Source organism: Erpetoichthys calabaricus, chromosome 6 (assembly GCF_900747795.2).
Source record: "Erpetoichthys calabaricus chromosome 6, fErpCal1.3, whole genome shotgun sequence".
NCBI lineage: Eukaryota > Metazoa > Chordata > Cladistia > Polypteriformes > Polypteridae > Erpetoichthys > Erpetoichthys calabaricus.
In genome coordinates, this window is record NC_041399.2 from 139713134 (window position 1) to 139731899 (window position 18766).

Sequence of the window (18766 nt, forward strand, 5' to 3'; positions counted from 1 at the left end):
AGCATAAAACAAAGAGATCAGGACACCGTATTACAAATATAATCAAATAACACTGATACCATGGATAAAAGAATTATGTTGGTTATGCATAATTCATGACACTAGCGAATCTAAAGCGAAGAAATGATTAATTTCCGGATATTTATTTTCTCTTTGCTATAACACAGATAAACAGCAAATTCTTAAATGACTGTGGAATATTCAAGAGAAATATGTCATTCGGTGGCATGACATTGAGCAGATTTCTGAATTCCTAATTTTCCTTTCCTTGTGATACATGTTTCTCTCCCCCCTTGTTTACGCACATATGAGACATTACATGAACTAAGGACACGGTTATTTCTGTAGGACACATTTAAATATAGTTCATGACTAATTTGGAATTAAGATTGGTGGTAAGGGATGTGAGAGAGCACGCTGTTCCATCACTCTCACAGTGAGATGAAGGTGTCTGTTTCCCTTTATTTCCCCATCTGACAGGAACGCACTGGAACGCTAAAAATAGAATAAAAGACTGGAGCGGTTCCTCCTGCCAAATCAATAGGAAGCATTCTCGTGCCATTTGAGTCGAGCTGTCTTATTAATTATGAAACTGTTCATCTGATCCCGGCAAAGCCTCGCCTTCTGCACATTTTAAGTGGATGACGATGTCGATCAGAGGAAGGTCCGATTCCCTTAAGGCTCTCTCTCTCTCTCTCACTATATATATATATATATATATATATATATATATATATATATATATATACCGCAGCTTTCGATGACAAAAACAAATGATGCTTTTTGTGACTATATCCGAAGTGAACGACTATAGAAAAACAATCATTTCAGATCTTTTATAGGCAAGTCTTTTGGTCTTACGCTCCCCGAAAGTTTATAATGTAGTCTGCTGTATATTTTATTGGCTCATCGCGTAAACAAAATACTGTACGTGCAATTTCTTTCCGTTAATTTCATAATAAAACAACAGACACTTTCTGTTCAAACAGTCGATTTATTTAATATTTCGAATTTAATGTATGCTCTATATCGTTTTGAGTAAATAATTATATCTTTCTTTTAATTTTTGCTCTTATAGTTATTTATATATATATATATATATATATAATATAGTCCAAAACATTTTATATTATACATAGAGCCCCTTTTTGATGTCTATATTCAGGAATTATATGCCACATCCCCAAAAACAAACGAACCAACCAACAAACAAACATAACACATATAAATTAATTAAAGGCAGTGAAAAGTGGTCGTATGCCTTGGCAACATCAAATAAAGCTAACATTTTCAATTATATCCGACCGATGACTTATCCAGAACCACCAGGTTACTGTACGATGTGCAGAAGACTCCTATTATGGTCGTGTTGAATAATGGCGAATACAACTGTCGGCAGCAGAACTTTCAGAAATTCGAGCATGGATCTGATTGCATGTCTTTGTCCTTTTTTCCCCTTATGGTACGTTCTCCGTAATTCTTCTTATTTCTCATTTTATTGATAGAGACATATGTTAAACCCACTTTTGCTTAAATTGCTACTCCAGTTCCTGAGTTTCCTTCCAAGTGGGTGAAAATTTGTTGTTACCCTCTTCTGAATCAGAGTGACGAAGGTGCACATCTGATGTCCATTATTTTATGTAACTTTTTTCCTTTCCTTTTTGGCTGCTGCTCAACACTTTGTTTGGTAGAGGATTTGGCAAAAAAAGATAATAAAAAGAAATAATAATCACTTGAAACGGAAAGTATAACATTTCCAAACACTCCAAAATTTTCGTGGTTTTCGATGACACCAGAAAATCACAGTTCCCTCAAAGTTAAGGGTTTCTTCTTTGTTTTACTTCCTCCTTTTAAATTTATATAAATCCAATACGGGTGAAGTTTAGATGAATTTGATTGCTATAACTGTTTTGTCCTAGAAAGTCAGCCATGTAACTAAAGCAGAAAGTGCTATAAGAATTATGGTATAGCAGTGAAGATCCGTGGACCTGACAGCTCCGTTGCCTCCACACAGATCAAATAAACTGCCTCGAAATTCGAGGTTTCTGGATTCTTTTTTAAGTTTTTCCCAAAGATCTGTCGCTCCTTCTTGGCAGTCTGCAAGAGCTGTCACGGCGCAGACGTGGAAACTATCCCAGTACCTATAATTAAATACGTAAAATTATTTTAAAAAATAATGTGTACATTTGTGCACTCATATGACAATATACAGAAGCATAATAAAACCTTAATGGACAAAAATGCTCTCGAGGCTGTCTTCCGCAATTAATAATTCATTATCTTAGCCCTTTCATTCGGCTTCATGTAATCAAATACACATTAATAATTCACTTCATCTATCTATCTATCTATCTATCTATCTATCTATCTATCTATCTATCTATCTATCTATCTATCTATCTATCTATCTATCTATCTATCTATCTAAACACTACAATAGAAACACTACAATAGAGCACTAGCAGTGAAAATTTGTGTCTGTCATCTTGTGTAAGGACATTTAGTTTTGTAGGCCAAATAACAAGAATCAATTTAATTTAATTTAATATTATTTATTGTATCAGTATGCTGCTGCTGGAGAATGTGAATTTCCCATTGGGATTAATAAAGTATCTATCTATCTATCTATCTATCTATCTATCTATCTATCTATCTATCTATCTATCTATCTATCTATCTATCTATCTATCTAAAGACAGCCTACGCGATACCAATACAACGCAGACTCTTAATATTTTTAAACATCTATTTTAATAAAAAACAGCGATATTTATACTAAATACAGGATTATTGTGGCACGAAACATACCACTAAACCAACATAGACGGTAGAGCCCTTAGTAACTAAGCTAACAACCTAAAACTCAGCACTTTAAAGGCATTTTTTGATACTACTTATGTAGCAACTCTCAACTCTATTTAAAAATCATGAAGTGCAGTGTCATATCCCATTGTGGTGCAATATGCCTTTTCAAAATCAACATCAGCCTTCTTTTCTTTAATGTAAACCCTTCAAATTTTAATTTACAGTTCATTTTGATTCGATGTTGATTTCAATGAATAATGCATTTGTGATAAATAATTATGAGATATTACGATTCCAGGGCGACATCGAGTGCTTCAACTGTACCATTAGATGTAATTTAATCTCTCCAAGGAATACTAAATCTTTCTTGATCTCTTGTCCTCCACAGGAGAACAGTGCTCATGGATTAAAAAAAAAGTCCACAGATGGGAGCATGCTTGCACCTGACCCTGTTCCTTAACCCTTTTTCTTCTATCATGCTTAGGTTGCTTTTTTCAGTCAAATTTAAAATACTCCACATTTCATTTGCAATTTTTGTTATAATTTTTTCTCTTTAGGCAAATTAAATTATACTGCAAGAAAGAGTAAAGTATTTTCGCACGCGAAGAATAAAGATACCTCTTTTACATTTTAAAATTCCAATTAACATTGGTGTAACATCATATTTAATGTTCAAATTTCTGGTAATACATAAATAACCGTTTAGCTCAATGCATCAAACAGCAGTTCGATGTCTTATTTTTTACACAAAGAAAGCCCTGCATGGATAAGTGAACACGTGCATTTCTGCATTCACGTTTAGGCTGCATCAATCTAACGCCGAAATTCTGCATGTGAACATTCATCATACCTGCATTAATGAACGATCATACCGGAAATGTTTTTATAACTGAGTTTAATTTTGATGAACACGTTTACTTTCATATGTAATCGCGTTTGAAAGTAAAAAAAATTTAATAATAGAGCACCTGTACCTGCCATCCTAAACTTTATTAAATTAAAACGTATCTCACACTTACCTCAGACACATCTATCTATCTATCTATCTATCTATCTATCTATCTATCTATCTATCTATCTATCTATCTATCTATCTATCTATCTATCTATCTATCTATCTATCTATCTATCTATCTATCTATCTATCTATCATTAACTACAAATTTGTTTTGAAACAAAGTCCTTTATAAAGAACACTAATCCGAATGCTGTTCGACGTCATTTCTAAACAACTGAGGTAGTTGGGTTTACACAAGGACTACCTGTCATCACGTGACTACAGATGCAGTAAGAGCAGCGCAAAGATACGAGGCGTTCCACACTGAACTGAAAGCAATACAGCTGAATGTGACTGCAGCTACACTAGCGAGTAAAATGCGCCCTCAATTACGCATTAAGACATGACACAAACGGAACTTTCACAGTGTAATGAAATTACGTCATGTGTACCGTAGGTGAGTTCAAGAGGCTTCACAGTACAACATTTTAATAACGTCGAAAAGGAATGCTAGCTAATTCATATAACGGCGTGTAAGAGATGGCTTCATAAACTGAGCACCACACCGACTATAACAGATGCTTCTTGGAAATTGATATACTTACGAGCATATGGTTTTTAAGTTTTCTTTCTCGTCCAGCTCCTGCGGGTAGTTGGCCATGTTTTCCCCAAGTTTGAGCAAACAGTCCGAAAAGCCTTTAAACACAGTATCACATTTCCCAGCTGCTTTCACTGCTTGGAGCAGGTACGCTAAAATGAATATATTACAGCCAGTAAATAACAATAGCCTCAACGATAATAACTACAGTAATAATAATACTAATACTACTAATAATAATAATAATAATAATAACAATTACACTCAAATTTTAGATCAGCATTGTGTTAATAAATATGCTAAATATGTAACATATTTTCTAAAATCAGACCTCAGTTTATCGTTACCATTCTTAATGCATATGTATAACCTATGAGAAACTACAATTAGATTAAAACTTTAATTCGCTTTATATTCACGTTTAAACAAGGATTGTATACTGCAGTATGCTGCACGAATTGAATAAGCTAAGCGGACGATCTCGCATTTAAATAAATAAAGGAATAAATAAAGGACTATATATATATATAGTTTTATGCAATATACACAAGCACGGGCGAACTGTCATGTTTATAGTCAGCTGTTGTCGTATTAATACTCAGCCTTTTGACCCCTCCCCTTGTCTTATTCATAAATAAATCCTTTCATTTAGATATTCTAAGTCCGAAGCATGCATCCTCCTACCTATACAGGGGATTGAAAACCACATGAATCCGTATTGGATTCTTTTCTTTTGCATTTATATTTTAACGAGAAAATACCGGACACAAAGAGATTCTAATTCTTGGTAAGCATTCATACCGTGTTAGAGTAAAAATGAAAATGTATATGTGAAAACGCACTGTCCGTTTGACATCTGGAATTACATATTTACAGAATAATAAAAAAATAACACATTAATAAATCCAATTACATACTGGCCTAAACAAGCATTTACAAAATATATGAAAAATGTACATAGGTAAATATGTGCCTTCATGTGCAAAAGCCTTCACTCTATAGTTTCTCTGTAATGCTAACCATTAAATACTCTGCATGGCCTTTTAAATAATAAAGTCGTTACCTAGTTAATTTTCAAATGTAAAACATTAAAAAAATCATCTTTTGTATCTTTAAAAAATCTAATTAAAGCTAATTAAAGTTCAATGAGATTTCTTAATGTATGTCTTGAATTTGATTAAGTAGACATTTCTGGTTATTATCACTCCTGAGTAAAGGGGGGTTTCCGATGGTTGGGCTTTATCCAGCAATTTAAATATTTGCTACATTAATAATAATTTTAATTAGGAAAATTTCAAATTGCATACTTTCATTGATAATGAAAGAACGAATGAACGAACGAGAGAATGAATTAAAGAATGAATGAAATAGTACGGTCTTACTGGCAGCTTAAATTCATATCGGTCCATATGTTAATCAGCCTTCTGAGCCTTCTTTATTTAGAACAGGTCGCAAAAAGGAATCAAGCCACGAGCCATCTCCGCACCGAACAGCTTTCCAGAAGTGCTGGGGTACATATTGTTTACCAAAATGCATTCTTTTACCGTTTTCCCTAAAGTATAATTACCACATTTACCTTTGTCTATCAGCATATTTATTTCTAATATAATGTGTCAAATCATTACTTTGGTGTATGCTATGTTTTTCTAGTCGTATATATCACAAAATTCCGCTGTTAAATAAAGAATATCAATAAAGCAAAGACTCATAATTAGCTGTGGCATATTTCGTTTATTAGGATTAGAAAAAATCCGTTGAAGTCAATTAAAGTTTATAAAGATATGTTCATTTTAATTTAAAAAGTATAGGCAATAAGAATTTTGACAACTATTGAGCAGAAGCTTTGCTTGATCATTAACAGTTAACACGTTTAAAAAAAAGGAAAAGAAAAAAGAAAAGGAAAAACGTGGTCAAATTCAGATAACGTACAAAGTAAACTGTGTTACAAAGCTTCTGACACATACAGAATATTTTTTTTTAAAAAGCACATTAATTACATAAGTTAGTCAAATTGGTTAAAGAGCAATGAATGGATGCCAACAGCTTAAATAGCGTATTCACTATTATTTTTTAAATGGTATTAAAATAGCCGAATCGAATAACAAATCATAGGCAATAGACTCTATAGGATTCTTGAATTGCTATGCACCTTTCAGGTATATGACTCTGAGAACAGCACCATGTGCACTCCTGCAAACTAACCCCCTGCACAGCAGAACGTCTTAACATTTCGTAAGCCACATACACCTAACACACGCCCACTACACTGCGACACATTTATTGGTTTCTTTAATAACAAAATAATAAGTTTAATATAACACTTTAATCTGTTTTGTAATACATATAACATCTTAACATTTGAGCTAATCCCCCCAAAAAATCTTTCTTTGAAAATAATCAAAGTAATAGAGCCAGTGTTAAATTCTAAAATGTCTCAAACCATATAGGCTAAGAACATTTTTTCACATAAGTCATATGCGTAACCGTAAATGTAAATCGCTGTAAATCCACAGTATATGCATGTTATACGAAGGCAGTAAACAGCATCCATTCGTTTATTATAATAATACACTGATAGGCGTCTAAAATACATCCAATATAAATTTTATAAAGTGTATATACATTCTTATTTGGTGAAAATTAAAATTAGGTCCGGAGATCAAAATCTAATATTACGTGAGAAGAAGAAAGTGCAAGGACTCTCGAACTAATATAGATAAATTTTGTTATAGTAAATTTTCTATATAGCCTACTAAATGATAGATAGATAGATAGATAGATAGATAGATAGATAGATAGATAGATAGATAGATAGATAGATAGATAGATAGATAGATAGATAGATAGATAGATAGATAGATAGATAGATACTAAAGTGTTATTAAGCCCATGACATATTCTATAGAGCTTCAGAGACGCTTCAAAGGTAAACTTTTTAAGTGGATGATTCCACGATAATCCATTTTTAATCACACGTACCGATATAAAAATATTTCAATATTTTTAGTCATTCTGATTAATCAAAATTACAAGTATTTTTTTTTTAAATTAGTGTTCTCTCATGGCGATTTTTTAAAATCATATAACCTGTTCTTTGTGTGTTTTTGTGAGCAGAAAAATCGATACAGTTGAACAGTTCAGTATGTAATGTACTAGCGTTTTTCTGCTCAAAGACTGTTTCAGCATGACAGTCTTAAAGCTACAGAGCAAGAAAGGGAAATGGCATCTTACAGTAATAATAAAATAATAAAAAATAATAATAATAATTTGAAACTGAATGAATCTGATATATTTTTGTTGTTTTACGAACAACAAATAGACAGTCACCGGACAAGGCATTTTATCATCAGTTCGAAACATCCGATTTAAACTACAAACCTGATATTTTTCTTGGTTTGGAAAGACCTTTTCAGCTCATTCAAATCTGGGCGAAAGCATTTTCGCAGCAACCTTTTCAACACTGCTTAGGTGGATTTGTGTGAATTATTTATGTGGCTGCTGCCTTCTGGTACTTGTATTGAATGCATCATGCCCTTTCCGGCTCTAATATTATGCAACGATTCAATAGACGAAGGCAGTTTTGGTACGTGCAACTATGTCGCATTAATTTAAAAAATCAGTTATTTAAATACATTTGTTGGGATTGAGGTTACATTTCCTTGCCAAAACACACAAAAACAAATTACAGCGTTGCATAAATAAACTACGTTTGCAGGATCATTTAAAAATGCATACTATTATAGTATTTATCGTTCGTACTTTTAATTTTTGCCTCGACACTGTTACAGCTCACCCAAAGCGAAACGACTTTTTTTTCATAATAGGACATGCGCCAAAATGAAGATGCGGTAAAATTATTATGAAAATCTATCTTCGGGAAGCCTTGCTTGTCGTTCTGCCTCTTCCATTAAATGGTCACTGCGTTAAGCCATTAAGTGCAGGTGAAGATGTACCACCCCTGCTTAAAGACCTCTTTCTATCAGCAGGAATGCTCCATACCCTCAGCGCAGTGCAAACGTACAGTCTTTACAGTTAAGGTTTAATTTTTTTACCAGAGTCTTAGTCCATGCACTCTCACTCACCTAGCTGCACTGCGAGGATCAGTGAAATATATCTGCCGTTCAACGTAGGTCCCATCCTACATTTACTAAAACCATTGGAGTCTGCGGATCTTAAATAGTTTTCAGGAAAAATGTGAGAAAGTACTGCAAATCATGCATTGCCAACAACTTCCAGCAGTGGAGATTTTTTACATATAGACAGAGATGCGAAGTACTGCGAAGTGGAGCACCCCATTTAGTGAGGGAGGGGAAGATCAGCCTCACGCCCACATTCATTCAGTGACGTAATAATGACACCGAATCATTTTCCCCCTTCATTTTTATACTCACTAGAAGAGATGGCAAGCCTCCTTTGAAAAAAAAAAAGAAAAAAAAAAAAAGAAAATCAGCGGAGACTGGAACTCTCCAGATCTAGGCCATTAATGTGCAAATAGACTTAAATCCCCGCCTCCCCTGAAAAATCTCAGTCTCCAGAGACCTGAGGATTGACCCATACACTGGTAACGCTCAGCTCAATTGCAAGAAAATTTCACATGGAAATGCCTCTCCTACGCTGCAGACATGTTAAAAAATATATATGAAACATTTCTTCTTTACGGAGGCTACAAAATAGCTTGAGTTGCACCGTTTAAGTTAATTCATACACGGAAAGGTGCACGATTGAAGTAGTAGTCGCTCTGTATTCGTGTTTGATTATGCGTGTAGTGTACAAAATAATGAAAGACACAGTTGAATGGGATCTATCTATCTATCTATCTATCTATCTATCTATCTATCTATCTATCTATCTATCTATCTATCTATCTATCTATCTATCTATCTATCTATCTATCATTGTAATTTATTCATTACTGTACACAGTGCCAATGAAAATTCGGTGTGTACACGAATCCCAAAGAACACAGACCTTCAGATAAAGTATAAACTGCCTTTTTATAATGTACTTGTAATCATTCTTTCAGTTCACCCCTGCAGTTGCAAAAATGGTGAGGTACAGGAAAGGCTGATGGAGTCGGCTATAAATATTCTCTTTTCAAAAACATACCCTTGGTTATATTAAATAGATTAAAGTAAAATACGGAGAATGATTTCGCTTCCTTGAAGTGATAATTAATAATTGATTAAAAACTATGGGTGTCGGTAGCGCATCGCTGTGAAATAAGGGTTGGAATGACGCCACTCAGTTTTTCTGAGAGGAATCACTCTCTCCCCCGCGGTGACGTCAATCTGAGTTGGAGAAAGCCACAGGCATCTTATGTCTGGACGTCTGTAGAATACTAAAAGTTTTTGTGTCCTCTAATTGGTATGTAACGGAATGGAAAAGAACCCTATTTGTTACTTTTTTGTTTAAAACATATTTCTTATTGCTTTGCTGAAACATTCAGTTCAATGATTAATATGAATGCATTTGTTGCAATTATGCACAACCCTTTTTATTTATCTAAAGCCAGTATGAAATAAAATGGGTGCATTCACCCATTTACTTTCTAAAATAATACAATTCTGGTGCAATGCAGGCACCGACAGAGTGGCAAGTCCACTGTTGGACTTGTTCGCTTTTTTGGTTATGCACTATTATGATTTACATTTATTATGTTTTACGTTTACTTGGATGATGTCTTGTAGCATTTACATAAATATATATTTTATCTCTTTGACTAAATAAGTACACAATAGGGCTAAAATTTTGACATGTCAAATCATAGAACTACCAATTGGAGAGGTAATATCACTCTTAAATATAAAGGTGCCAGAGTGGTTCTTCAGAGCGATGTCATAGGGGAACCAAAGTAACCACACAAAGGTTCAAGAAAGAATCTTTACTTATTTTCATTTGTAACAGGTTCCATACAATAACTAGATGGTAACAGACTTGTGAAATAACGGGTTCCTGATTTTAAATGGACTCTCACTGCATACGTATACAGTAACACAGGCTACTGCCATACATTAAAGATTTCATGTTTGTTTTCTTAAATAGTGGGGCCTTTTTCAAAGCACCAAGAATGAACTTCATATGCAGAGAACCCTTCCCAAAATGAAATGGAGCTTTGTCAAGCAAAGGTTCAACAAGGAACCACACAACCCAGTAAAGAAAATAAAATGCCATTAAAGAACCATTATTTTTAAGAGTGTATTATACTGAAAATTAAATAATCATGTCATAGACTCCTTGGGCAAAATACAATATGGTAATCAGGGGTACTTTTAGTATTTCATTGCTGGTTAAACCCAGAAATCTTACTCTGGTAAAAGGGAATATAACATTAGTTGTATAGAATGCTACCAAATAGGGTATTAAAGTTGACTAAACACATTATGCATGGATACACAGCGTGCAAATGAAAGCCTTTCCAACTCGCAACTCCTGCCTAAGAATGTGCAGAACAGCCACTTTTCGTGACCCGCATGCTGCCAGATTATTCGCTGATCACCAGCAACGTAATTTTTCATTGAAACTTTGTCGTTAATGAAATTTTCGTTTTTTACTAAAATAAAAAAAAGTCCAAAATTTGAAGCGCATAAAATTGTTTCCTTTTTTTTCGTTTAGCGCCAAGGACAGCTTTTCGCAAGTAACGATGCATAAAACAAACTAACAATGACCTTTTTCTGAAGTCATATGTTAGCCTGTACTTTCATGCAAACCCACTAATGAGCACCAAGTGATCTGTGTCATAATAAAATGTTTTGTTTTTTTAAAAAATTATTTTCATGGGCATCCCAGCCATTCTAATTTTCAGGTTTTTTGGGAGACCGATGGGTTAATTAGGTGGTCTTGTCCCACGGGACAGCCATATTTCACACCTTGTATAGCCAACCCCTGAGAAGTAAAGGATTCATAAAATATAGTATATAAATAAATACGATGTGTTGTAACTTTCTTCGAAAATGCACAGGGAAGACAATGTTTGATCGTTGATACAATTGTAAATGGTGTAAAGGTGCACAGAAAATCTAATTACAAAAGAAAACAGAAAGCAAGGGTCGAAATAGTTTACAAACAAAGTTAACTTATACGGAGCAGCCTTTCCTTAGAATCTATCTACTCATTCATCCATTTTATGAACTCATATAGGCAATTATTCATCTCTGAACCTCCTTAATCGATTTCAAGGACGCGAGGAGCCAATGCTAACGTCTACAACATATACAGTAGCTCCAAGGAAGAAACAATCCTGGACTTGGCAATATTAATTTCATAATAATTTAAAAAATGTAATTATGTAATCACACTTCAAAACCTCCACTCAGATTTTTATTGCACAATTAAAAACATTATATATGCCGAATTTAAAATCATTCTTCTTTACAAAAAATCCCGTAGCAGAAAAGAAAGGATAAAGTAATTCCATATATTAAAAAGCAGAGAAGATGGGGTACAAGCGGCAGTGCTTTATATTAAAAAAGTGCCGGCTTCTTCGAAATATTTAAGGCACGAAAGCTGTCATATTAAAATGCAAAGTGTTAAAGACTCTTCAAGTGCAGCAATAGCCGCTTTGCGTAGGCGCCTGGGAGGATTGGGACAGTCATCTTAGCGCATTTCATTAACACAGTTGCAGTCCCACAGTCACGACTTTATCGTCTTTAAATCCCCCCGAGTTACTCCTGTAAAGGCAACCTTTCACATAGTCAGAGGGAGGAGAAACGAGATAGAGAGGAGAGAGACACCTTGCGTTAAGTTTGACCTCTTGCTAATTAAGGCAGGCGGGCCTCGCTCTTTCCGGTCCCCAACGACCACCTCAGATTTTTTTTTATTTTAACATTTCCGATTACACACGTTTGTCTTGCCGAGCACGCAAATAAAGCAAAATGAATTCTGGCACAACTGAAAAGGAGACCCGCTACAACTGAAAGGATCTTTTTTAAACGGCCTTCAAGGAGGTAAAAAGATTACGAAACAACGGCAAAACTAAGGCGGAAACCATTAAAAATTTAGAAAAACATCAATGGGATTCTGGCTCTTCTTGCCTAGTAATTCTAACCAGCCTATCCTAGGGCGCTGCACTGGCGCCCATCCCAGCCGCATTTCTGATCCCAGTATGTTCTACTTAAACGAGCAGCCTTCAAGCTTTTGACTTCACCGGTTTTATTCGTGTTTCCTCCTCTCAAATGAAAATATATTATTTTTAATCATAAGGCGTGGATGCATGCTGCCCATGTTTCATTGTCAAGCAATAACATTGTCCTTAAAGGGGAGGATGGCTTTTTCAATTAGTTCTGCCTCATCTATTTAAAGCTGCAGCAGTGTTTCTCAGCTCTGGTCCTCCGGGATCATTGTGGCTGCAGGTTTCCCTGTTAACCATTTCTTAATCAGACGGAGATTTCCTTCATTTATTCATTTTTAATTAAAAGGCTTGCATCCAGTTGCATTGGGTTATGCCCAAACGGCATAGAACATGCATGTACTGTATTAAGGTGATGTGGTTAATCTATTGTAGTAGATTAAAGGTGTGTTTCCATAAAATGTTAATAATGAAGAGATAAGCTAGATCTTCAGTACTTACCAAGAAGCTTTGGAGGTGAGTAAATCGCATTGGTGTGATAAAAACGCAGACCAAAATAAACACCTTAAGTAGCATGTCAGTCCAAAGCAGTGAAGGTCACAGGGCTTGATGTACACACACAAAGAAGTGTGCAAATATCTAAAGAAAAAACAACACCATTATTTATTTCATTGTTAACCTGAACAGTAATTGCCATATTAAAAAAATACATGTACATTACAAGAAAGATCAATCAGTCCATCCATTTTCTGAAACTGTTTAATTGGGGTCTAATTCAGTAATAGCATTACTGCCTATGTATTATAATTTTTTTTAATATGTAAATAGCAGAAGTAAAATAAATAATCAATATTTAAATGAATCCTCCCTCTAAAAAAGATATTTTTTTGTACTTTGTAATGGTGGCTTACAAAAATTTTTAACCCATGTTTTCAAGGAGAAATTAAATATTGAAGATTAAAACTCAACGGAGCTGCAGTGACCAGTTCTGGACAATGGTAAATAATATGAAAAATACCCATAAAAAAAAGAAAAGTAAATCTAATATAAGTTGTGTCACTAAATCCACATATCTGTTATCTATTTATATTGTGAAAACATGCAAAATATGTGAATTTTTTGCTAAAATATTATTAGTGGTTGCTCTGCATATATCAACAGGAAAGATGTCATTTCAACAATAATACATGTTTGATTTGAAGATTCAGCTCTCTTACTCACACATTGATCAAGAATCCACTGTCTATGTATATATTGAATATATGCTGTATATACAGTATGTGTATATATATATTTATGTACATAGATAGATAGATAGATAGATAGATAGATAGATAGATAGATAGATAGATAGATAGATAGATAGATAGATAGATAGATAGATAGATAGATAGATAGATAGATAGATAGAGTGTAAAATTTACAGATGAAGAGTTGGGGCACCAGCCAAAAGCCCTGGATGATGAGAGAAGTGCACAAGCTGCTCAAGATCAGAAATGCACCCTTCAGATCTGGAGACAAGGACAGAGCCAACCTGTCTCGCGCTATAAGGAGAGTTAAGTGGGCATACGCGCAGAGGATTAGCAAACAATTCAGCAGCACCAGAGACACATGTCGTATGTGGCAGGGCGTTCAGACAATTACAAACTACAAGCCCAAACCACACAGCAGCGATGGTGATGCCTCCCTACCGGATGAGCTGAACAACTTCTTCGCATGGTTTGAGGCGCAGAACATAGAGCCTGCGAGAAAAGCAACCCCTCCCTCCACTGACCAGGTACTCTGTCTCTCCATAACTGACGTGAAGAGGACTCTATCCAGAGTCTATCCTGGCTGCAAGACCTGACAACATACGTGGTCGTGTGCTCAAAGAATGTACCAGTCAACTGGCTGGTGTCCTCACAGACATCTTCAACAGATCTCTGAACCAGTCGTCAGTCCCAGCATGCTTCAAGTCGACCACCATCATACCAGTGCTGAAGAGGTCATCAGTGACATGTCTGAATGACTACCAACCAGTTGCACTCATGCCAATCATCATGAAGTGCTTCGAAAGGTTAGTCATGTCACACATAAAGACTAATCTCCCTCCCTCCCTTGACCCTCTTCAGTATGCATACCGCTCAAACAGGTCAACTGAGGATGCCATATGCTCTTTCCTTCACCTCTCCCGGACACATCTAGATAAAAAAGACACATACAGTATGTCAGGGTGTTATTCATAAACTTTAGCTCTGCCTTCAACACAATCATCCCTCAAAAGCTGGTTGTAAAACTGGGCAGGTTGGGCCTGAACACCACCATCTGCAATTGGATCCTGGACTTCTTGACAGAGAGGCCCCAGTCAGTTTGGATAGGCTGCAACACTTCCAGCAACATGACACTGAGCACTGGAGTGCCGCAGGGCTGAGTGCTTAGTCCACTGCTGTTCACCCTGTTGACTCACGACTGCACAGCCACACACAACACCCACCACATCATCAAGTCTGAGGATGATACGACGGTGCTGGGACTGATAAGCACGGATGATGAAACAGCATACAGAGATGAGGTGGAATGGCTGTCTGCATGGTGTGAAGACAACAATCTATCTCTCAATGTCGACAAGACAAAAGAGATAATCGTGGACTTTAGAAAATCACATCCTGCCCACATCCCACTCAGCATCAACGGTCTAGAGTGTTAGGAGTACCAAGTTCCTCGGTGTGCACATAACTGAGGAACTTATGTGGACGCATAACACCTCATCACTAATCAAGAAAGCCCAGCAGAGACTACACTTCCTGAGGCGGCTGAAGCGAGTAAGTCTTCCCCCTTCCATCCTCACCATGTTCTACAGAGGCACCATCGAGGGTGTTCTGACCAGCTGCATCACTGTCTGGTATGGCAACTGCAACATATCCGACCGCAAGCGCCTGCCAAGGATAGTGCAGACAGCAGAGAACATTATTGGGGTGCCGCTCCCTTCACTACAGGACATATTTTACAAACGTAGTGTCCGCAAGGCCTGCAGCATTGTGCAGGACCCTTTACATCCCTCATATGGACTTTTCACACTTCTGCCATCCAAGAGTAGTAACTGCAGCATCAAAGCCAGATCTGTCAGGCTGCAGGATAGTTTTTACCCCTAAGCTGTCGGACTCCTTAACACCATGCTGCCATCTGGGATCTTCCATACTGCCTCAACCACCTCTAAAACAAAACTTTTATATGTGCAAGCCACGTTCCTGCAAAGACTAGTGTGCATGTAGAGAAGAACTGAAAATCTTATACTGACCTTTAAGTATTTTGACACTCTCGATATCCTTCTGCTGTGAAATATTCTGACCTGTCATTGTTTACACATGTCTTAAACAACTATTATCATAGACTGATAATTTCTGTATTATCTATATCTATTATTTATTATTTATTTACTATATTACATATCTATTGACTATATTTATGTATCTAGATTGCAAATACCAAACATTGCAATGTTCAAATTGCTAACTACACGTCAATATTGCTGCTACTTCTTTGTCTTGTCTTTGCACAATGTCTTGTCTTGTTTGTGTTTTAATTTTAAATCTAAATCTTAATTTTTTATTCTATTTTTAATTTATTATTTGCAGTTCATGTTGTTACACTGTGGACCCTGAGCTTCACAATTTTGTCTATCTGTATACTTGTATATGGTTGAGATGACAATAAAGTTCACTTTGACTTTGATCCCCATGTATTGTGAAAATAAACTGCACAAGTAAAAAGACTGCAAGAAAAAACAGTTTGTCTTTCCAGGTGTAAGTCCATGTATCAGACTGCCATCTTCCGGAAATTGTTGTGTGTTCTACCATGGAAGGGGAGGAGCTTGGTGTGTAAGCATGTGTGTCTTCAGTTGTCCTTGACTTTCAAATCCTCCTGTCTGTAGATAAAAGAGGACAATGTGTAAATGACAGTACCATTTCACAGTCCAGTGTAGTATTACAATTAATATACAAGCCTTAAGACTGTTCCCTGCTCACATGTCAAGTCAAGTCAAGTACACGACAAAACAGCTCAGGATCCCAGTTGGCAACCCCCCAGGCAGACATGCAGTCCAGTCCCACCCTCTGGAAATGACCCTCTTTCTGCCGCAGCCAGGTGTTACATGGGTGACCCTTTGGCCTGGACCAGCCACTCGTGTCCCCAACAATGAGAATCTTACAAGCCAGATCATCCTCTGGGAAACACGCCACATGGCCGTAGTGCCGTAACTGAAGCTCCCTCACAATGCAGGTAATGTGCCTCATTTGGGACTCCATGAGCAACCGCTCATTCGACACAAAGTCAAACCAACGGTACCCAAGGATTTTCTGGAGAGACACAGTATCAAAGGAGTTCAGTCTTCGTCTCAGGTCACTGGATAGCGTCCATGTCTTGCAACCATATACCAAGACAGGAAGCACCAGGACTCTAAGGACTTGGACCTTTGTCCTTTTGCATAGATATTGGGAGTGCCACACACCCCTTTCCAGCGACCTCATGACCCCCCATGCTCTCCTAATCCATCTCCTGACTTCATAAGAAGAGTCACCAGAGACATGAATGTCACTGCTAAGGTAAATAAACCTCTCGACAAGGTCGACACTCTCTCCGCCGACAGACATACTGCTGATGGCTGTGTCCAAGGGGTCATTAAAGGCCTGGATCTTGGTTTTTATCTAGGACACTCGCAAGCCCAGACACTCAGATTCCTCGCTCAGTCTCTCGAGCTTCCCAATCAGAGCCTCCATTGACTCCGAGAAGATTACCGCATCGGCAGCAAAGTCAAGATCCGTGAATCTTTCTTCACCAACAGATGCCTCACAGCCGCTGGACCCCACGACCTTGCCCAACACCCAGTCCATACTAGCATTGAACAGAGTAGGAGCAAGAACACACCCCTGACGAAACCCCAGAATCAACTGGGAAAAACACAGAGGTTCTGCCTCCACTCTGCACAGCATCTGCACAGCACTTACAGTACCAGTGTATAGACAGGCCATAATATCCAGCAACCTCGAGGTGATCCCGTGAACCCTTAGGATGTCCCACAGGGCAGCTCGATCAACTGAGTTGAACACTTTACGAAAATCAACAAAGGCTGCAAAGAAACTCTGCTGATATTCGCGTTTGTACTCCATGAGAACCCTCAGTGCCAGGATGCGGTCATTGGTAGACCTCTTAGGGGTAAAACCAGACTGTTCTGGTCGCTGGTAGGTGAGCAAGTGATCACGGATCCTATTGAGGACGACCCTAGCAAGGACCTTACCCAGCACAGAGAGCAGTGTTATCCCCCTGTAGTTGCCGCAATCCAGGCGATTACCCTTCCCTTTCCAGATAAGGACGACAAGTCTCGTTTTCCAGTTAGTTGGGATGATGCCAGACTCCCAAATGGAAGCAAAGATTGCTTGGAATGCCAGGAGGACAAAATTACCACCAGCCTGGAGAAATTCACCCCGGATACCACAGATCCCTGCAGCCTTTCCTCCCCTCAGCTGGTTTACCACCTGTGCAATCTTAGTGCAATTGGGTGGTTCACAGCTAATTAGAAGATCAGCCTCCAGAACAGTGGACCTAGAGATATCCAACGTTCTAGCCCGAGGATCAACTTTGAACAACTGCTCAAAGCAGCTAGCCCAGTGGGTCACAACTGCAGTGTCATCCGTAAGGACCGTTCCATCAGCCGCCCTGACTGCGACTCTGCGTAATGCTTTGATGTGTGTAATGCTTTGATTCCTCTGTAAGCAGGACGTAGGTCACTAGATCACAGATGGTGTGTCACTTGCTCACAGATTCCTCTAACAAACGCCTCTTTAGCTGCCCTAAGAGCCCTCGCAACTGTCCTTCTCAGTTCCCAGTACAGACCAGAGCTGCCTTTGAGCCGTGCGCAGCGACTCCTCTCAATGATATCCAGGATGCCCTGCGAGATGAAACACCTCCTTCTGGGAACACCGTTAACACCAACACAACCCTCAGTAACCTTCAGGTTCTTGTCACGGAAGGTCTCCCACATCACATGTATGTGACATTGACCCCCCTTAGCCCAGACCTGTCAGGATGGGTGACTGAAGCCAAGAGTTTGTGAAAACAAAAGGGCATCAACATTGGAGTGCTGGGAGCTCTGACAATCCTGGACTGTAAGCATATATGGCTGGAGGACCAAAAACCATTGGGTGACCTTAGGATTTGATTCTTTGTACATTGCCATCCACCGTAAAGAACCATTCCACTCTCACCCGCTCTCCACCCATTCCATTCCCGCATATCTACTCTCGATTTCGTGCAGTTTACAGCTCTG

General features: G+C 37.6%; 1 protein-coding gene across 1 annotated transcript; it reads right to left on the reverse strand.

The window, feature by feature from the left end:
* Positions 1-955: 955 nt before the first annotated feature.
* Positions 956-8703, reverse strand: nrn1a (neuritin 1a). The gene is made up of 3 exons (XM_028803953.2): positions 8483-8703; positions 4408-4552; positions 956-2141 (listed from the first exon to the last, which is right to left on the reverse strand). Exons 1-3 carry the CDS (start codon positions 8535-8537, stop codon positions 1916-1918), a joined length of 426 nt encoding a protein of 141 aa, XP_028659786.1. The 5' UTR covers positions 8538-8703; the 3' UTR covers positions 956-1915.
* Positions 8704-18766: the final 10063 nt, after the last annotated feature.

Coding starts and splice junctions, on each gene's coding strand:
- nrn1a (XM_028803953.2), bottom strand. CDS start 8,537: ATGGGACCTACGTTGAACGGCAGATATATTTCACTGATCCTCGCAGTG. Junction 4,553..8,482: donor GATCCTCGCAGTGCAGCTAG/GTGAGTGAGAGT, acceptor TATTCATTTTAG/CGTACCTGCTCCAAGCAGTG. Junction 2,142..4,407: donor AACTTAAAAACCATATGCTC/GTAAGTATATCA, acceptor ATTTAATTATAG/GTACTGGGATAGTTTCCACG.